This window comes from Chelonoidis abingdonii, chromosome 2, assembly GCF_003597395.2.
Source record: "Chelonoidis abingdonii isolate Lonesome George chromosome 2, CheloAbing_2.0, whole genome shotgun sequence".
Classification (NCBI taxonomy): domain Eukaryota; kingdom Metazoa; phylum Chordata; order Testudines; family Testudinidae; genus Chelonoidis; species Chelonoidis abingdonii.
In genome coordinates this window covers 159,502,707-159,526,034 of record NC_133770.1, presented here as the reverse complement: position 1 = coordinate 159,526,034, position 23,328 = coordinate 159,502,707, and the positions used below count along the sequence as shown (strand labels likewise).

The following is a 23,328-nucleotide window of genomic DNA, read 5'->3' as shown; positions in this document are numbered from 1 at the left end:
TGCATTACAAACACTAAGGCTTTGTCTACACAGAGAAGTTAATTGCGATTAAAGCAGGGTGTGAATTTAAAGCGCAGTAGCTATTCCTGACGTGGACACTCTAACTCTCGGTGTGCATGTTATTCCAGAATTAATCAGGAATAGCTCCTGTCTAGACAAGCCCTAAATTAACACTCACAAAAAACCTTGTGAGGGATGTAAGTATTATGCCTATTTTACAGATGGGGAAACTGAGATGGATACAAGGTCAAATAATTTGCCCCATATCAGAGCTGGGAATAGAAGCTACATCTAACTCTTTGGCCTGTGCTTTCATTGTTAGGCTATATACTTCATTTCCATGAGCCTGATCCAAAATCCCCTGAAGTTGCTCATGGAAAGAATGCCACTGATTACGAAGTGGGTTAGATCAGGGTTTACTAAGAGCACTGCCATGCTCCAATAAAATGTACATTTTTAGAACATGTGTTAACTGGTGGATGTGAACCCACCATCTTAGAGTCCAACTTGCCCTGTCTACACTAGGGTTTTAGAATGCACTAAACATTTTAGCGAATGTGTTTTTAAAAAGATAGCTTTTAGCCTAGGCTAGGCCAGCCCTAAAGTAATGTTGACAAAGGAGCCCTGGCAACTTGTGTTTCGGACAGGATCTGGACCCATGGCCTAATTTCCAAATTAACATTCTCACAGTGTTTACAGCCCCTAAATGGTATTACTGTGCGCAGAAGTAGGGGATTAGAAATCTGAATTGCAGCATAGCCAGTGTCTTCTAAGGGCTGGTCTATAAGCAATTTTTAGTACTAGTTTCATTGTAGTGATGTGAAACCAGTATAGTATCAATTTAAGTAGACTAAAGATATATAGGGGTAGACAGGCACCTTTATAAAACTGATCCACACTAAAAACTGTGTCTAGACCAGGCCTAAGGATCCTAGGTGCGAGCCACTAACATTGCAGGGAGGTAGCTTTTCTACCCTTCTCTGAAAACTAAAATGCTTCTTGAGGTTAGTATTTACAGTATTGCCTAGGGACCCCTTGTGCCAGGCACTGTATATACACAGAGTGAGGGCTTGTCCAAATGTAAAAGTTGTACTGCTTTAACTGTAGCTACACTCCCTTGGTGTGGACCCAGTTGGATTGGTATAAAGATTTGTTTTTTCCCCTTAGAGTTATTACCATATGGAAAGGGAACACGCAATGCCAGGTTAAAGGTGCCTTTTATTGCTATAACTGCATCCACACTGGGACCTGTACAAAAAGCGCATGGAAAGCACTCATGAGAGAGAGCGAGTTCCAACCCAAAGAGCTGCTGGTCGCACATTCCAGTAAGGTTTCACTGATGAAGGGCTGATAGATGGAATAGACACTGAGCAACATGAGTTATGGATGGATATAAGCAACCTGGTGACTGAACAATTGATTTACCCTTTGTAAGCTATTTAAAAATGGACCCTTGATATAAAGTGTAGCTGAGCATCCAATCTAAATAGACAAGACAAACTGGATATGCCTAGACTAGGGAAAAATGTGTTGTAAAAATTGAGTTAGCTACTTTGAGGCAGCCTGGGGTGGACCTCTACTAGCTTAACACAGCTGTAAGATGTCAGAACCTAGTGTAGATGCAGAGTGGTGTTTCCAAGTGAGGTTGGCTATCTTGAGGTGGTTGATTTCTTTTATATACTTTTCTTTCCTTTGGCTAGTGTAGCGTAACTACAAAGAGTGAGTGGGACTATCAGGGGACTTCCTAAAATAAGGCCTTGTCTCTACACCAGTTGGAGCAGTTTACCAAAAGGCTTATGTAGTTCCCTTTCAATTCTACATGGAGCTGCTTGGGTGCAACATGTTAGCACAATCTATAATTCACGCCTCTGTAGTGTGCACTGCACTATGGTGTAGACAAGCCCTAAGGCTTTTTAAAATCAGATTTTGCTAAAACTGGTGCAAACGTGTGTTGTTTCAGTTAAGCACTAGTCTATGGGGAACAGGTTCAAAGTAAACTAAAATAAAAATTTCTACATAAAGGTTTGCACCAATTTAACTAGATCCATTTAAATTCACATCCTAAATTAAGCAGCTTAGGGCTTCTCTACTGGTTTATGTAGATATTGCTAAATCAATTTAAGAGTGACTTACTTAAACCAGTTTGAGTGCCTCGTATCAATTTAAGAGTGTCCACACACTGATTTTAAAGGGGTACAATGTCTATGTAGACAAAGCCTTATTTACCTACAGTTCAAGTATTTTCTTCAAATCCTTTCACTCCCTTTTTAGCAGATTGGGACAGAAGTAACTTAAGACACAGACAACATTCAGGAAATCTCACTGAAACTAACTTGCTTCATATGGACCTGTATTAAAGGCATGAAATCTCTCAGGTAACTGGCAATTTTTTTTTTTGAACAGCTACAGGATACTTCTATAAGTTGGCTTTTAAAAATATAATTATTTTTGTCTGACGCACATATGGGGTGTGATTCTTTAATAAAAGAAGAAAATTTATGTGCAGTCCCTGTGGCCTAGGTAGGGATTAATAATGTACCCAAACAGGTGTGTTTTGTATGGCTCATTTTGGAATTACCACTGACTCTTGGCATGGCTGAAGTCCCAGAGCCGTTTTCTAGGGTATCTCTAATGAACCCTGAAAGAGCCAGATCGCTTCACAGGATATATATATTTATGACAAGTTGGAATGTATGTGTGTGCCTCATGCCTCCCCCACGGCCTGTTGAGAAAGGAATGTAGGACAGCCCTCCATTCTTATCTCAATGTTCACATTTGTTTTGCAGATCACCTTTAAAAAGGCTGTAAATGCACTGTAGGACTCAATTCCCTCTAGGAGCCTAAATCCTGCAGCAAGTTTTAAGAAACTGGTTGCTTCCTATAGAGCTGTGGATTAACACTGTGGGCAGATTTAAATGTCCTTGAAGGTCAGAGAGAAGCCCTTGTTTTCAAAAGAACTGGTTTTTAAATACAATTAGGGCATATCTACACTTGCAATGCATGTGGTGAAGATGTTCTGTGCTGATGGGAGACACTCTCCTGTCGCCATAGCGCTGTGCACACCCTCGAGGGACGTAAATTTTGCCAACATAGGCGAGGTCTAAGCTGCTGCTTAAGTGAGCCAGATCCTCACCTGGTGTGAGTCAAGCACAGCTCCCTTGAAATCAAGGTCATTCTCTTGAAGTCTATGGGGCTATGCTGATTTATAGCATTTGGCCCAATATTTGGATCTAGCTACATGTTCTATTTAGATTTAGAAAAAATGGTAAAAAGGGTGGGGAGAGAAGAGAAATCCCCTCCATAAACTCTAGGTACCCTCCACCTAGTTTAAAAATGCAGCAACTTAAGATACCGCTTACATATCCCCCTTCCCTTCCCATGTAGGGGGGGAAAAGGGTTAGTGAATCATACAACAGAGAAGGCTTTAGGTGCCACATGCTGAGTTTATCTGCAGCACTTTCATTCTGAGATGTTTAGAATCTTTTTTGGACATAAACACACATCAGATCCTGAGTTACTGTAAATCTGCATAACTCAGTGCTCACAAGATCATTCCAGCCTTATCAGTACAGGGGCTGCTACATATGTGCAGGCTGAAAATCAATTGTAAATCTCTTACCTCTAAACCCATTTCCATTGCCACTAGAGCAGGCAGGGGAGGGAGACCCTTGGGGTCTGATGACAGGGGCAAAGGCACTCTTCTGTTTGACAGCAGGAAAGACGGAGGAGGAGAATGGAAGTATGGAAGAAGCGCTGGAAGAGCCAACTGTTGGACTTGAAGACATTACTGCAACATGAAAAAAAGAGATCATCATCTTCAGCAATGGAATTGATAAGAGGCAAGGTAAAATTGCCTGAAATATTGTTTTCCCACCTTGATTCAGTTATGTGTGTATAAAAATACTATTAATAAGAAGCTGTTCCCATCACAGAATAGCTAAACATGGTCAGCTGGTAGGTATGTCTCAAGTGGATGCAGTTTTATTTAATATTTCTTCTTTCATACAAATCATATCCCAAAATGCTTTAAACACAGTTTTCCTATGGTAAAATTAAATATAAGCTTGGGGAATAATAATTTCAGGCTGAGTGCTGAAAAATGGCAGAGTAATAGCCCAGAACTGTTAATATGAAGGCGCTACAGAGGATAATGCTCTTTTGCTCATGGGTTGTATGAAACAAAAGAGGATCTGCTACTAGATAAGTTGAAGGGCGGTGGGGGAGGGGTTAGGGCTGGTTAAATAATGGTAACAATATCCCTTCCCCAAAATGGAAAGTTTTAAAATCTAAATGCAATTTTTAGCAACCAAAAGGAAATGAAACATATTTAGGTTTTTAGTTTTCCCCAGTGGAAGAGGAGGGCAAAAATACATACATCTGAAAAATGTTCATTTAACAAAATAGCTGGTATGTCTAGAAACCCCTCTCCCCCTGCAACATTATGTTAACCTTGGAAGTGTGAAACAGCTGTATGTTTGCCATTAAGAAATAAACAATATGCACAATAAAGCAACCTGTTAATCCGAACTGCATCTCAAAGTGGGAGGCCAGGGATGAACTCAGGCTTGAACAGAGTGCTAGTCTAAACTAATTGCAGTGAAATGGTGTGGGGCCCAATCCTGTTCCACTGAAGTCACTGGCAAAACTTCCCCTTAACTAAACAGGGAGCAGGCCCTGTATCCACTTGAACGTTGTACATATTACTTTTAAACTTAAATCACTGTTCTAACACCAATGACAATTATTTTCAAGTGCCCCAAAACTGAGGGATTCAAAGATTACAGGGCCTGAATGGATCACCTAGTCTGACCTGCATGACACAGGCCATAGAATTTCACCCATTGTGCTATATTTTAACAAAAGAGAAAATAATTTGCACTTATAGCTACTTTCAGCCAGGATGTTTTTTAAAGCACTTTACAGGATCCTGTTGAGCCTCAGTCCATCAGTGTGGTGTAGTACACATTGTCTTCATTTTTACAGATGCGGAAATTGAAGCACAGAGAAAGTCAGTAGTAGAGCCAGAAGTGGGGTCTAACTCCCAGACCTCTCCTCTCTAACCCTTTGTCACTCATTCATAGCTCAAGATTAAAGTGAAACTCTGCAGGAACACTGTCTCAATTTAGGTCTCAGTTACTGCGAATTCTATTCATTTATTGTTTTCATGGGGATTAAGTGACTTTAAATGTATCTTTTACAAGTAATTCAGCATGGATTATGTGATGATATCAGTGGAGCTGCAGCTTGGCAGAGACCAAAATGAAGCAACCACCCTCTTCCCTTCACACAAGGCCATGCTCACGAATTCACAGCTGGAATTTACTCTGCATGTATTCTTCTTAGAGAAGAGAACATTTGCTTAGTTAAGGGGTCTGTCAGCATTTCATTATAAAAGCCTATTGTCAGGGGTTTATAATTCAGCCGTAAAATTCTCTCCCTGAGCTGAAACTTGGCACGGAGCGTGCAGCCAGGAAGTGAAGGCTGTATGTAAAAATTTGAAGAACATCTGTTTGGCCATTTTGAAACTCTCCCAGCACAAAAACAATAGAAAAGGCAAGTTTCAGATTTGGGTGTGTGCATGGGGGAGAGGTTCACTGGTGTAATTCAAAAGTAGTTTTAATTAAACCAAGAACCGTTCCATCTAAAACACAGCCAAATTCCATTTGATATTGCAAACCATTAGCAAGTGCAGACGCGTGCTTTTTTTTTTTTTTTACCGGGTCATACTGTGTACATGAAGTATGTTAACCCTACTTTCATTGCATTCGTGTATTAGCACATGCAATTATTAGTTCCCAGTTGTGCAGCCCCTTACACATAGGAACCCATAGATAGGTGATAAAGCCTTAGCTGAGTGTCTGGAATAGTCTCAGGTTGTGGCCATCATGTGCAATAGATTTATTTTTTTCCCCCCAAAAAATCAAATTTCAGGCTCCAGGTATGTTAAGCCAGACATCATCCTTTTAGAGAGGAATGTTTATTACAGAAACTGTGGCAATGGTAATATAAGCTCCATCTGCCACTCTCCCAATCCCGTTTGGAGGAAACCTCTAGGGGCAGGAGGGGTAGTTTAGCTTTCACAGCCCATTCAACTCTAATGGCGGTGGGGGAGGCTTGGATTGTCAAAGTTCCCTAAGGGAGTTAGGTGCTTAGCTTCAATCTGTGTCTACACTGCAATCATGGAGTGTGAGTCGAGCTCAAGGAAACACATCCAAGCTCACTTGGGTATTGGAGTAGCAAAGCTGCCAAACTGTGCACTTCAGAACTGTACAAGTCCACCTGGGACGCTGGATATTTACTCAGATGGCTGAAGTGCTCAGGGCTTGTGCTATGGGCTGTCGCCCTGGACACCAACTTCTAGGGGGCACCATACTGCTGTGGCATTTGCCTTTCAGGTTTTTAAACTCTGCTGATTGACCAGCATGGGTGGGTGGGGACACACCAAAAATGTGTTCTGCCTTGGAGGGTAAAAAAGCTAGGGCCATTCCTGTTACAGCTAGCTTGGATATGTCCACATGAACTGCAATGACACCCTGCAGTGAAGACATAACCTGAGTGTGATTTGGGTGAAGAACTCCCTATAGACTCCTTTCAGAGTCCCAGGTGAAATACCTAAAGGGTCTAGAAATGACTCCAAAAACCTAACCCATCTAATAAAAATGATAACAGATGTTTTACAACCATCTTGTTATGGAGCAGGGATAAAACCATTGACATGTGATCCTTTTCTATTACAATATATCAGATATATTTATAAGTGAGCATTTGGCCTCTGCTGAGACCACCAGCAAGGGGGGCAGTTCTGATGGTAACTTTGAGATGGGAAGGATATAAAAAAATTATTAAGTCTTGACAGGCCTGACAGATGCCTCTGTCATAAAGGCTTGTAAAAGGTTTTGAGATCCTCAGCTGAAAAACACCCTAAATGCAAAGTTTGATCCACATATGGCTTAAACAAAAAAAAGTCTGCTACCAAAGAGGTGGGCACTTACTTCCATAGGGAGATCCTGTTGGAGAGCCATTAATGAATCCAGGTGAGCTGGGAACTCCCAGGTTAGACATCGGGACATTGCTGTAGCCATTCATGCTATTACTGGAGGTGCTATAATTAGACTGCTGAGGTGTTGAACTGGAAGAGTAACCTCGAGGGGAGATGCTGCTTGTATTACGAATGTAACCTGAAATAAATTAAACATTTCACAGTGAGTCAATGAATATGGCCTGAAACTTTCTTCTCTATTTTCCCAGTCTCAACAAAATCTTTTGAGATTGCTCTTTTAGACCCAGATTCAACACAACACTTCAGCAAGTTTCATTGATTTAATGGGACTGAAGCTTGTCTTTAAATGCTTTGCTGAAACAGAGCTTAAAACACTCACAGAAATTTGCGTTTTTTGAAGTTGTGTCTGTATTTTCCTAATCAGATTTGATTGTTTCAAACTTGAAATTGGAGTCTAAGATTTGAAAAAATAGTAAGCTCATCTTTTAATGGTTTTGCTACAACCTGTGGGCTGAGGTTATACTTTCCAAATAATTAATGGATTACCACTTAAAAATAAAGTACCAAAAGGTATTAGTAATATTCATGCAGTCACTTATAGAATCAACTTTGAATATACCATCCTCTTCTTGTCTCGCTCGGTGTGGGAAAAAATTAGCCCAACTTGACCAGTAGGGACAATGATTGCAAATACTGTAGGAGCAGGATTTGGGCCATTTTTCCCCCCATCAAACATAATTTCAGTTTGATGGGGGGGAAAAAAGAGGAATGAAGTAAAAAAAAAAAAAAAGTTTTTTCATAATTTCCATTTTAGGATCAAAGTTATTTTTCAGTGAAGAAATGTTATTAGAAAAATTTCATCCAGCAATAGTTTAATGTAAGTTAGTTACCATTGAGGAAAACAGTGGATTCTACTAGTTGAGTTAGTCCAGGTAAATTAATAAAGGCAATGCAAATCAACATGAACAATTGTTTTTCTGCATATTACATTCTGGAGATTAATACTTCATGATATCCTGGTTAAGTCAGTGCTGAGACCTTACTGCCAATCTGTGTAAAATTACCTTTCTAATTACGTTTGGCAGGATATACCCTGGACATACGTTCATATGACATGACTTTCACCTCTTGAGAGGACATTGTGTCCAACTAACTGTGCATTCAGACAACCCAGATTGTATATTACAGAAATCTAGTGTTAAACTGAGAAATCAAGCACTCCATTCAGGACATTCCAAAAGTTTAAATTGCTCCCCTGATGTTAGTTCTGCTGAGCTGCATGTATTTTATGGCACACATTACTAACAATGGTACATTAAGGTTCACATTCAACAAGGAAAACAGCATTAGTAAATACATGCAATTTGGCAAAGTTAACATTGTAGAAGAAACAATTCACTTTTAAAAATTCTCAGCCTCACTCCTTAATGGTAGTGGATGCATTTACTGACTTCGTGTTTTCTGAGGGCATAGAAGTTGGAATTCAGCCTTAAGTTTGCCAGAAAAGAGACTCTGGGTAAAAATTTCACATGCACCTAAGTCCTAATGACTTCAATGAAAGTTAGAAGCTGAAGTCCCATTTTCAAAAAGTGACTTAAGCCCTTGAACCTAACTCATGTAGGTGCATTAAAAATGTTCCCTTCTTAGAATCTGCTCCAAAACTCACTGAAGTCAAAGGACTTTGGATCAAGCATTTATTCATTAGATCTGCTCCTTGTATTTGTTCTGAGGAAAGTGGGCCAGAAATTTTGTCAAAACTTTTTCAATGAAAAGTGCCATTTTCATCAATTTAGAAAAGCAGATAATTTTTTCAGAATGAAATTTTATTGAAATCTAAATGATACACCTTTTTTGAAACAACATTGTTTATCTAGAAAAAGCAGTTTTAAAACAAGTCTGAAGAGGTCAAAATCAGAATAAAAATCAGCCAAAATGAATTTTTGAAATTTGCTGTTCAGGAAATTTCACAATTTTGTTTTTGGTCCAGGATGGAATGGAAAAAATTCAGAATTATGGCATTTCCTGAAAAATGGAAAACCAGGTTCCTGCCCAGTGCTAATTTTGAGTCGCCTCTTTCTTTAGTGACAAAAATAAGGAGTTTGTACCATTTACTCCACCCCACAGAGCCACTATTCTGTCTCCTGTGTCACCAAAAAAGTTGTTAGCTAAATTCCAATTGCAGAACTTCATTGTTGAAGACACATGAGCTAGAAAGAAACTAGCTTGTCCAGTTTGCCAGCAACACATTAGCAATAAAAAAGGTCATGTATATACTTTGAAACTGAGTAAATACTGAAGTTGAGAGATCAACATGGAATCTGATGTCCCCTGACACTATTTTTACAATCACATTTTAGGGTAGAGCTTCACACTTTGTGCAAATATTATAACAGACATTACCTTGGTTGTTCCCCTGTGTCGACTCTGAGATGCTGACTCCTAATTGGCTCCCATAGGAGTTGATTCCCATCATGCTGCTATGCGCTGGAGAACTAGACAAAGCAGGGATCTGGCCGGGATTCCTTGGGACACTGTACAAAGCTTCTGCTATGTCCGCAGCTCGCTTCAGAATAATATCCTATAAGACAGCAACAGCCTACAGTCAATTTAACTTCAGGACATTTTTACAAAATCTTGAAAAAGGGTTTTGTTTTTTTTTCCCCTCCCACAAAAGCAGCCACTCTAACCTGGTTATTATGTGGCGTTCCATACAGTGCTTCAACTAGGTCAGCGGCTCTTTTCAACAGCATCTCCTGGAGGAGGAAGAGAGATATGAAAATGGCAAACCTTCAGAGACCTCGCCTCTCCCCTCGCAAAAAAGAAAAAAAAAAGTCAGTTTTCTGCCCTGATTTGTTATCTGAAATAAAAAGCAGGGCCAAGATTTTCTAGTGCGATTGGTGTTTTGGGGGGCTCAACCTGGTACACTTTGAAGGAGTCTCATTTTCAAAAAGTGTTGACCTCCAGCCCCCACCCCCCCCCCTTTCAGGTTGGACACCTAACATCACCAGTCACTTTGGGAAGTTTTTACCTACACATAAGAGCATCAATAAATCACAATTTTATACTTCAACTGATAAGTGTTCCATCCTCCTGTCTAGGAGCTCTCCATAGTCCTGAAATTGCTCTTCAGAACATTGATGAGAAGATTTACAGTGGAGTTTTCAAAAACACCTAGATGAATTAAGAGCATGAGTCCCCATTGACTTTCAAGGGGACTTTTGTTCCGTCCTCAGGCACTTTTCCTGCCCTGAAAATTCCTACCCTTATTCTTTAAATTACACACGTTTTTTTTTCTCAGTAATTGTAACAAACAATTAAGATTCCTCAAAGCCATCTTCAGTGTTTCTGTCACCTGCTGTTCATGATCTCTGGTTATAGGGCTTTTTTAAAAATTACCATTATCTTCTTTCATCATACAAATTATACAAAATTATTATTACTTTTAAATATCATCAGAAATTAGGCTTGGATTCTGCAATGGAAGGCTCAAGCATGGCTATTACTATTATTATTGGTATTACAATAGTGCCTAGGAGCCCCAGTCACGGATCAGAACCCCATGTGCTAGGTGCTGTATAAACTTGGGTCTTTATACATTATAAATGTATCTGTTCCATGTGCTTTCAAAGCAGGTAACCTTAAAACTCACCTCTTTCCTGCTGTGATTCTGCTGACAAACCCCCTAAAACTGGATCTGTGCAGGCAGATCCATGGATCCTTATAGAATTCAATGGGGTGCCATTTGAGTGCAAAGGTCTGCTGCTGCGGATAAGGGCAGTAGACTATAGATATGTCCTGGGAGGGTGTCTGCAATGGTGGGTTCCCAGCTATGGAACAGATTCTCACACTGGCAATAAAAGAAATTCCGCATGCAACACATGGAATGTAACGGTAAGATCCGACTTACTACTCTGTGCTTTATTACATATCAGCGGAAAAAGCTGCAATTTAAAAGGCTTAGTGAAATGCTAGCAAATCTTTTACCTTGGCTAGTCTCTCTGGGTCACCGGGATGCCTCGGGATGACCTTCTGCAGTCTCTGGAAACCATAATCGATGGTGGGTTCATTTAAAGCTGGAAACGAAGAGTAGCCAGACATGAGTGTGAGCCTTAGGCAATTGCTGTTTTTAAAAAGCCCACAAAACAAAACACGAAGCCTTAAGGTGTATTCCGCAGAAGCCTGATACAAAGCCTGCTGATGTCAGAGGAAAAACTCTCGTTGATTGGAACACCAAACCCCGTAGTGTCCTTAACATAATAACCTTAATGAAAAATTGGCCCCAATTAAGGGACAGTCTTAGATCCCAGCTCCAGCCTAAGCCTGAATGTCTACGCTGCTATGTAGACAAAGCCTGAGTGCAAAAACCCGAGTCAATTGACCCAGGCTCAGACTCGGTGTTGCCATTTTTTCTTTGCAGTGTAGACTTACCCTTGGCCTAACCTTGATGATCCAAAATTGACTTTTCTAACTCTCAGAGTACCCAAAGTCTTTGGCTGTCCTCAGACACAAGTTTACTATAAAATCAAGGATCTAGCTTTTGAAAACCCTACTTGTAAGTGGTGATGGGATTTAAATAAGAAATTAACTCAACCAAGTGCTGAGAATCTTGCTAAAAATTCTTTGTACTATTCAATGATTAACATGTGCTTAACTCATTTGGCAGAGTCCCCATTCAATAGCAGCATCTTCCATCTTCTTGTGCCACTTTGTCCCTGTAAAAATGGTCACTTAAAAGAAGTGGTGCCAATAGCTGAGAGTGTCCCATCCTATCCAGCACTTAGTTCCTTTCCTAACAGTACTCAGCACATTTCAGAATCAAAGAGTCAGGCACTAGAAGAATGAAACCATCAAGTGACACAGAATATTACTCTCATCCAGATTTTCTGTTTATCTATGTCTGTCTTTGGTATAACACCATGAAGCTAAAAGGTCAGATTCCCCACTGAGATACATTTTATATTTACTTTTTATTAAATAATTACAGTATGGCATGAAGTTTAAATATTACAGGAGCTAATAAATAGGGAATTGAGTAGAGAAAACCCAGACCACAGAATTTAGACTTGGCTATACTTAGAATGTCTTCGCTCTCCACTGGGAACCATTCAGGTTTGCTTAAGGAGTTTAATAATACACATTTCAACTGCCACAGAATCTAAATCCCATTTGAGAAAGGGAGAATTTTTTATTTTTTTTTGCCAATCATGAGAATTCATGACAATTCTCTGGAGGGCCTATACATCATTATGTGCCATTTCTCTTCTTGCTTAGAGTCTACTCATTTAGGTTATATATCTTGGACTAAGCACAAAAATATGTATATGTTTAAATAAAAATATCAGATGAGGAATATCCAAATCTATTACTCAAGGAAAGGAACTGCCTATTGCCCAACATTATTTTTTCCCCAAGGGATTGGCATGTATATATTTGTATTGTGCTCTGACATCTTAAGAGCAGAAGGTTCTTAGATCATATAAAACTGTTCTGAGAACAATCCAACCATTTTACACACATTATATATATAGCGGCTTTGATCACAAAGGACATGCCCAAAATATCCAAGCTGATCACTTTGTACACCAATGAAATGCAACCCCCTTCAGAGGGAAACATTTCCAATTGAAGCTGAAGGGTGTGGCAGGGATTTATGTTCAGTTCCCAGGTTGAAATGTGGCCATGACATTGTTACCACCCCAACCCATAAAAAAAAAAAGTGCTATGGGATGCTCAGGTTATAGAAGGCATATATGTGCTCATTCCAAAGGCTTATAGGCCAAGATTTTGAAAAACGACTAGTATTTTGGGGTGCATAGCTGGAACCTCCTTAAGGGGGGCTGATTTTCAGAGGATGGATGCTGAGCACTTCTGGTGTCTCAAATTTGGTATCTAAATAGTACGACATCCAGAATCACTAGTCACTTTTGAAAATTTTGGCTAGAAGTCTTTAGAAATCTTCCTGTTTCAGATCACCATAGTTGTGACAAGCCACTTTGGCAGGTCAAGTTTCACACACTAAACATCTGTTGAATTTTCAAGAACAGAAAAAAAATTGTGTATTGACATCAAGTAACGGGGTAGAAAGAGTGTTGACATCAAATAACAGGGTAAAAAGAGTGAACAGCTAGTTAGCAAATCCAATTGTCACCTAAACTATTCACATCACTAACATAACGGGTTTGATAACAGAACATTTACAGTCAATAACAGAGCTAGGTCTAAATGCACTGGAACCCTCCTTAGTTTCTCTTATGCATGGGCATGGATTTAGTTGGTATGCCATACCCAGTACCTCTTTTACGCTGCCTCTTATTCTCCTCAATCTAAGCTTTCATTTATGACACAAATAAGGGCTTGTCTACACTTGGAAATTTATCAGAATAGGCATTCTGCAGCTGCCCCTCATGTGCACACTTGTATTCCAGAATACGAGTGACTTTTCCCTTGTTTCACTTAACCGATTTTGGATTACTCTCATTCTGGAATAAGAGTGTCCACATTTGTAGATAATCAGGAACAACTTCATGTGCAGCCACACCCTAAGTCTCTAGCTGTAACGGTTGTTGAGATCACCTCAAAAGCAGAAACTCACTCCTCAGAGAACTGATGTAGTGCCATTTCCCATTCTTCTCAATGAAAGCTAACGCCGTCTCTAGCTGTAACGGTTGTTGAGATCACCTCAAAAGCAGAAACTCACTCCTCAGAGAACTAACTAATGCTTTAAATGGCAGCATTGTTATTTCTCTGTCCAATCAAATAACATAGACAGGAGACGGAGGATGACATGCACAATCTACTGTGAGTGACAGCTCATTCTGACTCCAGCAGCCAATGGTCTTAGGAGATACCACTTCTTTCCCTCCCCTCCTATCAAGAAGGGACCAATCCAAGGAATTTAGGAGAGCCCAGCAGGGCAGCTGAGAAACTTCCGCAAAGGGCAAGCAAGCACAAGATGCCCACTGGACCAGGTGTGACTGAAGGGAAACCAAGCAGAGCCCAGGAGTGTGTTCTGACCCCACCACAGGAAAGCTGAGTGACTGGAGCCCATGAAGTATATGTTGAGCATCTGCACAATCTACTGTTCATGGTGAATCATGTGCATGGGGCTTATTTTGTGGTGAAGCTTGAAAAAGTACCACCACCTTTCTTTTTTCCCCAGTCTGATCTCTGTCTCCCACACTCAAAGCACCCTTTAATTTATGACAATGTCATTGAGTCCTCTGCTGTATTTGCTGAGCCTTTACAAGCAACTCCCTACAGCTATTTCAATGCCCGTTTCTGGAATGTGCCCTTCATAAGCTCCAGCAGGACAGCAGCTGCCCCCAAGCAAATCACATGCTCTTCTCAAGGTTAGTTTCCAGTGCTAGCTCCATCCTTGTAAGTACTGTTTCCCTTCCAAGAGGAGGATAACAAGGCATTCTCAATTCCAATTTATAAAACTTACAAAAACAGCACCTCCTACAATGTGCAGCGGGCATACATCCCAACCCAAGGCAGTCCCTTGGGAGTGTGGTATATCCCATGGATCAGAGAAATGTAGGGCTGGAAGGGATCTCAAGAAGTCATCAAAGTCCAGCTCCCTGCACTGAGACAGGCCCAAATAAACCCAGACTATTCCTGACAGGTGTTTGTCCAACCTGTTCTTATACTGCGTTGATCAGACTAGTTTAACCCATCAAGCCTTTCTGTACATGGATGAAAAACTATGTTCAAAATCTTCCTGCCACACTATGTTTGAGATGAGTTTCCCTACAACAAACTACGTGCAGAGCTGGGGTCAAGTATAAGATCCAAGAGATTACAATGAGCCAGATCTTGACCTGAGCGACATTAAAATCAATAACTTGGGCTTATATATTATTAGAGGCAGAATATAAGGCAACTGCTACATTAGCTGTGGAGAACAAGTGCCTTCCTGTACCAAGAATCCGGAAATGGGTGTGTCACTTTTATTCACAGCTGTCACCTTTTTATACTGCAAGATATTAGAGGACAATGTTTTGTCCTAAGGATGACATTTTACATTTAGATTTGATTAAAACGAAAAGACACACTTTTTGTTTCTCTCTCTCTCACTGTATATAGAATTATATCTGCACTATCAAATTCAACAAGGCTGTTCAACAAACTCCATAAAGAAGCTAGCAATGTCAGTCCATTTTTCAAGACTTTTCCATAGACCTCTAAATTCTGTACACGTTTTCCATAATGGAATCCTTATGGAAAAAGCCACACATCAAATTCCAGTGATGAGAGGAATGTGATGGCTGACTTGCAGCACCCTGAGTGATAGCACTTAAGAGTGAGGATGCTGACAGAACCTCAACTGCAGCATTGCTAGCACAGCGCACTTTCCTCAGAGCCTATTCTGAATACACATTACAGGGAGCATATGCACTCCTGTAACAGCACCATTGTGGCATTCAAACTTACCCTTGAAATTTCTCTCTGATTCTTATACTTAACAGTTTATGTCACCCTCTTCTTCAACTTGTCAATGCTGCTCTTTTATAAAAAGCTAAAGCTTCATCAGGTTGAACATTCCTATTTGATTGTATATTAAATATTGAAAGCTTTACTCAAATCATGGGGAATCATGTACTTCAAACTACCAAAATCATTTCTGTTCCACCTCCACCTTTTTATAATAGATCTGGATGATCTTGTGGTTCAAACTCTGGGCTGGGAATCAAGACACCTGGGTTCAATTCCCAGACTTGCTACAGACTCCGTGTGTGACCCCGGGCAAATTGCTTAATTTCTGTCTGTCCCAATTCCCCAGCTGTAAAACCAGAGTAATAACACTTCCTTTCATCTGTTTCAATTGCACACTCTTCAGGGTACAGCCTGTCATTTACTTTGTCTATATACAGTGTCTGGTACAATGAAATCCTGAGATTAGTTGGGGTCCTCTAGATTTGCATGTAGTAAGAAAGTATAAATAGTCATAGAAATCATAGAACTGGAAGGGACCTCGAGAAGTCATCTAGTCCAATTCCCTGCACTCATGGCAGGACTAAATATCTAATTATGCCCATGATCTGCCTTTAGCCAACTATTCAGTGCTTCTAACACCACATGACCCTTAATTAGTACCTTTCACTTGAGGATCTCACAGCACTTTATAAACAGTAAGGCCCAGATTTTTAAAAGCATTTAAACACCCAACTCCTACTGAAATCAAGAGATCAGGTACCTACATATCTTTAAAAATCTGGGCCTAAGGACCTAGTACAATGGGATTCTGGATTCTATTTGGGCCTTCTAAGTTCTACCATAATACAAATAATAATACTAATAAGATGAGGTGTCCCTCACTCTTTGATCTTCTGGAGATGGTGTTACAGGCTATGTTTCTCTGAGGAATATTGCCTGATGGAGGTTGAATGTAAAGAGTATTTTTGTAAAGAAAGGGTTCTCCACTTTTTCGTACTGTGGACACAATTTAATAGAAAGGACCAACTTTTCCTCCCATCTGCCACCACACAGACCACCTCCCCCACAACATAAATTGGAGCAACTACAGCCAATGCTTATAAAGAACTCATCAAGGAAGTATTTAAGACACTTGTAGCTGTTTTACTCTCCACGAGAGAGGCTTTTCTGTGCTTTGCTATATTTCCCTTCCCTCACTATTGTTGTATGTGTCCGTTGGTTGCCATCCTCCACTCAAGAAGTGGCTGCATTTTACTGGTGCAGTAGGTAAAGTTTGTAAAGCACTATAGACACAAAAAGAGCTATAGAAATTTTTTTAAAAAACCTTTGTGTTTCTTCACAGCACGGTCAAAACAGACTCATGATATCACAGCCATGGAGAGAGAAAAATAAACACGTTATTTTCATAGCTTGGAAGTTGTTTTTGCTGCTATTATCAGCAGCAATGACCTGGGGGAATTGATTACACTATACTTAATAGCTGTGTTTATCATTTTGCCAAACACGATGGGAGAACTACAAGTCCTTGGATAGATAGATTGAAAAGTTGTCTAATTTTACACCAGCTTATGTACCTCTGCATCTTCTGCTAACGTGCTATTTTGTAACATATGGCAGTAAGCACCCACTTGCTCCTCAGTGAAGCTAAACAGATATCTCCACGCTGATAACAAGAGCAAAATAGGCAGATAATATTATCCTCTCTCTTTCTCTTCTGCTATTTGTCATGTACATCTTCATGTCCTCTTTGGTGGAAATACACTAATTAACATATCAGAGAGCAACACTACATTTTGACTTCAACTCTCTATAGATAGCACAGATAAGCCCTGCACATAAAACACAGACCTACAAAAAGAGGAATAATTTCCCCATAATAGAAATACATTGCTCTGTTTTATGCAGTTCTCCATCATCATTGATCCTGTACAGAAGCATGTGAGCAGTCCAAGTCCATTGCATGCACTTATATCTTTGCAGGATCAGGGCCTAAATAAGTAAGAAGTGCGACAGACAAACTTAAATTTTCAGTCTCTGATTCACGATATACTCAAGAATTAACAGACCCTCCCCTGGTAAATTTCATACCAGACCCAACCCTGGTCCTGCAGCCTGTTAGTAAGTGAAATCAATGAGAAAGCTTATTTGCATAAGCCTGATAGGACTGGGTCCCTTATGGGTTTTTTCAGTCTTGTTTCTGTACAATACAATTACGTTTTCATGCAGATTTGAGATCACAGTCACTTGCGTTTCAGTTAGTTATCTGCTAGTTAAAGAAGCTGTGCTCTATATATTGACGGCCACAAATCAAAGCTGTCTCTTTAAAAGGAATTTGTTTACAAAAAATTATGGCTAAAGTCTTACCTCACAAAACACAGATATAAATCCAGAGCAGCTCCTTGCGCTTTAGTGAGGTTATTCTGGGGCAAGATCAGTTTCAGGCCCTAATCATCTGGGGCCCAGTCCAAAGTCCACTGCCGTCGCTAGAAGTCTTTCCATTGACTTCAATGGGCTTTGGATCAGGGCCCTACAGTATAAACTCACTGGGTCAAGGATTGTTTTGTTATTTGTCTGCACAGCACGTAGCGTAACAGGGTCCTGGTCCTAGGTTGGATTTCCTACCTGCTACTATAATACAAATGAATAAACACATTCTTAAGTAATAATAATCATGAAAGCTTGTAAAAACACATCACAAATTAAAATAAGAATTATTGCTTTTTAAAAAATTATACGTTTCACAAATTTATAAAAATATCAACACTTCATTGAAAATTTTCCCATTTTGGAAACGTTTTCATTGGCTCTCCAGGTAGTCAAAAAACCACAAAATTATGAATGAAAAATTTCTGGGGGTTTTCAGTTTGAAAATTAAATTTTTTTGCTGCAAAATGTGTCTGAAATTTGATGTTCTAGAAATATCAATATTTACCAGAGCTAATAGTAATAATAGTTTTTTTAAAACAAAAATCATTGCTTAAATTCTCAGCCACCTAAATAAAATATGACTACTAAGAAGTTATTAGTCATCATATATATTTAAAATCCTCTAAAACATGCTCCCATTTTCCATCCACATATATTAGCAGATAAAACTTTCTTGTGTATACTGACAACAAATGAAGATTCTTCTTTAGTTGCACTGGTTTCTCTTTCTAGAGCTATAAGTCTCTCTCTCTCTGTGTATATATATAAATATAATTATTCTCCTGCTGCCGGAGGTAAATGTGGGGCATGAAACAAGTTGACAATATCCATTTAAAAATAAAAAAGCAATCAAGATTTGTTTTGCACTCAGCTCATTGGCTTCTTTAGACATAAGACATTCTGCCTGGCCCTGGGGGCCATCCTGAAAATGAGAGGTTAACCCCAGTGAGAGAGAAATGTAAAATAAATACTGTTATAAATAAAACATCTTCTAGTATGCAGAGCAATGCTATCAAGTTACTGTACACTTAATATATCTAGAGAGAGCGCCATACTGTATCAGCATGAACTTTAATCTGGAAAATATATTAACATGTGGCGTAATATTCCCTTAGATTCCTTATTGCATGGAGGTTTTATCTCCTTACACTTCCAAACACCTCAAATAGCAGAACAGTTTTCAAACGGCATGTGGCAAGTATTTAAAAAAGAGTAATCTATATTACTGAGAGGAAGAGACATTTGTGTTCCAGCCCTCCACAGTAAATCACATTCACCTACCGGTGTAAATAAACCTGCCCGGGGCTCCTTTGCAGAACTGTTTGGATTTATACGATAATGTGACTTCGACTACACCAGGAATGTGACGAGGAGGGGTCTGGACTCGAATAGCGTGAGGTGTGATCAGCTGGGAAACAACAACAAGAGAGAAGCATGTCATGTATGGGATGTTTGCGTTTTTTCCCACTGGCCCCGGTTGTGTTTCTCAAGCAAATGAAACTGTTTACTACTTGGATCAGACCAGTGGTCCATCTACTCCAGCATCTTGTATCCAATCATGCAAAGCACCAGCTGCTTCAGAAGAAGGTACAAGAAATCCTGCATAAGGCAACTTACAGGATAAGTTGCCTACAGGGAAAGTTTCTTCCTGTCCCCCATTAATTAATTGTTGATTTATGCCCTGAAACTTGAAGGTTTGTTTCCTTTCCCAAACTCTTGGCTTTTTCTTTTAATCCTCCCTGTAACTCTGGATATTCTTCTTATCCATGTAAACATCCAGTCCTTTTTAGAATCCCACTAAAAGTTCATGGACACAATGATATAATGTGGCAAAGTATTCCACGGAGTAAGCAAGCACTGGTCGAAAAAGCATTTCCTTTCCTCAGTTTTAAAGTAACTGTCTTTCAATGTCATGGACCGTCCCCTTGTTCTTGTATTATGATGAGAATGAGTGAATAGTTGTTCCCCATCGACCTTCTCTATACCAGCAATATCTATCTTCGGCTATGCAATCGCAAGTTACTTTTGCCTACCTCGCTCCATACAAGCATGGTCCCAAATACCACTTGTAGCCCATCGAAGAAATTGTCTCCTATAATGATCACCATTGCGCCCCCTGTAGTCCAGCCTTCACTTGGGCTAATAGCTTTGATGCATGGTGTGGCTAAACAAAAAAGGGATAAAAAAAGAGTGGTAGGTTAGTTTTCTTGCAACTGGTCTTGGAGGCTAGGTTTTCGGATAGGTTGGGGCCAGTTAAACCCTCTGAGTGGATAGGCAATGCTGTTATTTGCACAAATTGCACTGGTGCAAATCATGGCTTATTGCACTTTTGCCAGTCCACTCTAGAGGGTTTACACTGCTGCAGCTATATTGCTGGCTTGTATCCCTAGTGCCACCACAGCCTTTAATTCATTCACCCACCAAGGCTGCTTACCATTCCAAGGAACGAAAAATAAAATAATTTTGTTCTCTGCCTTGCTAGTGTTCATTACTCGCCTATTCATTACTGACACTTAACATTATGTCATTAAAGCCTAATAGGACAACTGTAGTAGTGGGTGTAAAAGTGAAACACTTACGTGTTTGTGCAGAGGCTGTTTTAAAAACACTTATTAGCATACGATCACACAAGAGCAAAAAAAGCAGGCAGTAGGAGGGATGTGTTACAATTTACTGTGTTTATCAATGGGATAGAGAGATATGGAAATATCTTGTGTTTCCTCCAGTTCCTATCAAGAGACAATTTCTAATAATTTTTGTGACTTTATGGAATAGATTTTTTTTTCTGCTCTTTTCCATATGTTCAAGGCCTCTGGACTATACATCCCATCAGGAACCCAATATGGTTTCCAGGCCATAACCAAAGTCAATCCATCACTCCATTCCCAATGTTGACAGGGTCAAAGGTGGAGGGGAACTTTGGCAGGGCTCCAAAAACATGAGACTTCTTTGAACAGCCAGTCAATCACATCCAATCAGTCAAGGAAAAACTGGATGGCTTCCTAGGCTTGGAATCCTGGGATTTTCCTTCTACCATTTCACTGCCCGCTGGGGGGGAATTAACACTGCTCCAAATTCTTTACTGATTCAATCATTTTCTTCCAGTTCATTAATTCTTCTTTAGGTTGATACAGGGCACATTTAAGAAGGGAGGGGGGCAACAAAACAGTGTAATGAAATAATAGCCGTGCTTGTCTCTTCTACTAACATCACAAACTCTTCTCACTTTCACAGGCTTCAGGGAGATTGGAGAAGGGGGGGAAGAGACATAGATATGATTGTTAAGTTACTGTAAGTGGTGCCTGGATTAAAGAAGTGGAGTTTGTGAGAGGGGCAGGGACAGAGAGAGGGGGGTTTACCCAATTTGAAGCTTAACAGATACAGGTATTGGTAATTGCTTTAATATACCCCAAGAATAGTCCCATGGACGATGGCAATTCCTGCTTAGCCAAACAAACTAAAATCAATTAGTGTCAGTTTCCTTCTGCACATTGTTATGCTTTGCACACAGTTTGTTTAAGGGAACCACTGACACTTTTTCATACACATCTTGCACTGTAATATTTCTGTTTAAGTAAGATGTCATGTTGCTTAATTTGCCTGAAATCAAGTCTAGGCCAGCTGAGCAGTAAGTCTGAAATTCTTAGCTAATTGTTGATGCTTTTACCGAGTTTTTCATCTTCACAGCTCTGTACAAGCTAACTAATTAATAGATGGGGGGGAGTCTCTCTCTTAGATGTAGAAGGATCAGATTCTGCATGCCGTGGAGTTTTTTTTTTTTTGGTTCATCTTCCTTCTCTAAAGCCCCTGAGGTTCTGCAGCTCTCTTCACACCCACCAAAACAAACAAAAATTCAAGTGCAGAGTGCATGTATTTGTTTTCATTGGTGTACCGTATTCCAGACAAAGTTCCATACCTTCTGAGGGGTCAAGTCTCCTTGCTCTCCGTCCATGTTTAGAGTTGTTATGAACAAACATGTTGTCAGACACTGCCAATACATGTCCATCAACATTCACTGTTGTTGATAACACAACCTAGGGAAAAAAGCAGGTTAATTACTTGTTTCAATATTCAGCTTTTGATGTATTTATTATTATATTGAATTAAAATCCTATTCTATTTGTAAAATAGAATCGTTTATTTCCCACTGGGGAAGAAGTATTTTCAGTGTCTGTTCTGTGCCTTCATTCCATTTAACATAGCATCCGAAGGCCCATATGCTATCCTCAATGTACATGACTTAATGAACCAGTGACAAGACTATCCTAAGTTTAGTTTTCTGTGATGCATTGTAGCATAGAGGTCTATATGTACAGATAATGAGGGCAGACTGCAGAGGACCAGAATAATGTGCCCTCTGCTATGTATATATAGAAGCACAGCCATCTGCTATCCTACACACACGTGCATCATAGGAAATCAAACTTACAACCATCTGCTCCTAAAACATAGGTTTCTATCCACTGAGATAAACAGAAACTGCCATTAGCTGCAAGGGGTAGAAAGGCCTGGTTTTCAGAAGGTGGGCAGTCAGTATTTTGTGCAAATCAGGTCCCTTTAAGGGTGTCTCAGGTTGGGCACCCAAAAATTGTGGCTCTCAGAATCACGGATTTTGAAAATCTTGCCCTTTTTGTCCAATCTCGCTGGGTTCTAACAGGACAAAAGTAAACTCTTAGAGGAAATAATTGTATTTGTTACTGAGTCTCATTGAGATCTCTCTTTAAAACAAAATGTCCTAAGCTATAAATCCATTAAACCCAGAGATACGTGCATCTTTAAACCACATATGTTAAAAAAAAAAAACCCATCATTTGAACCAGTCTGAATAACATGCATCTCGTTAGAACTTTGAAGCCCAGATCCTCAGCTGGTCCACATTGGTGTAGCTCCATTGGCTTCAACAGAGCTACCCTCATTTGCAGCAAGCTGTTAAGGATCTGACCCTGAGTGTGTGCATGAATTTTCAAAGATGCAATTGTCATGCTTTAAGTAAGAGAATTTCAGGCTTTAATTGTTGATAAACTGTATTCAGCACACAGCAGGGAAACCCTGCCCTCCTGTAGGATTTTGTTGGTTTGAAGAATGCTCTCTCTCTCTCTTTTTTTACGACAAGGTTAATTCATTCCAAAAGGCTCTTGTCATACTGTACATTAATATTTCTCATGCATTCCTGTCACAAAATGTGTTGCTTTTGTGTGTGCCAACTGATTTCATCATTGCACATTTGGGTGGAGTGAGACTCTGTTCCAAAGTGAACATTTCCCGCATGACATAGCTGAACCCAGTCAGATGCACCTCATTATTTTCCCTTAAACAATGGAAATAAATTTTAAGCTTTCACTGGCCAGCACAGACCACGCTATGGCAACGGGGGAATAGACCTGAATCATTCCAGTGTCTGAAATATTTACGACAAGATTTTAAATTGTAACCAAATGTAAATCAAAAATATATATATATACACA

At 39.8% G+C, this 23,328-nt stretch overlaps 1 protein-coding gene across 1 annotated transcript in view; it reads right to left on the bottom strand.

The window, feature by feature from the left end:
- EBF2 (EBF transcription factor 2) overlaps positions 1-23,328 on the bottom strand; it is a 176,732-nt gene that overhangs the window by 13,982 nt on the left and 139,422 nt on the right. Inside the window, exons 8-15 of the mRNA XM_032795353.2 lie at positions 21,780-21,897; positions 19,897-20,027; positions 19,145-19,271; positions 10,985-11,073; positions 9,688-9,753; positions 9,401-9,578; positions 6,993-7,178; positions 3,620-3,787 (exon numbers count right to left, since the gene is read on the bottom strand). Coding sequence (XP_032651244.1) covers positions 3,620-3,787; positions 6,993-7,178; positions 9,401-9,578; positions 9,688-9,753; positions 10,985-11,073; positions 19,145-19,271; positions 19,897-20,027; positions 21,780-21,897 — 1,063 coding nt within the window. The remainder of the gene's footprint in view (positions 1-3,619; positions 3,788-6,992; positions 7,179-9,400; positions 9,579-9,687; positions 9,754-10,984; positions 11,074-19,144; positions 19,272-19,896; positions 20,028-21,779; positions 21,898-23,328) is intronic.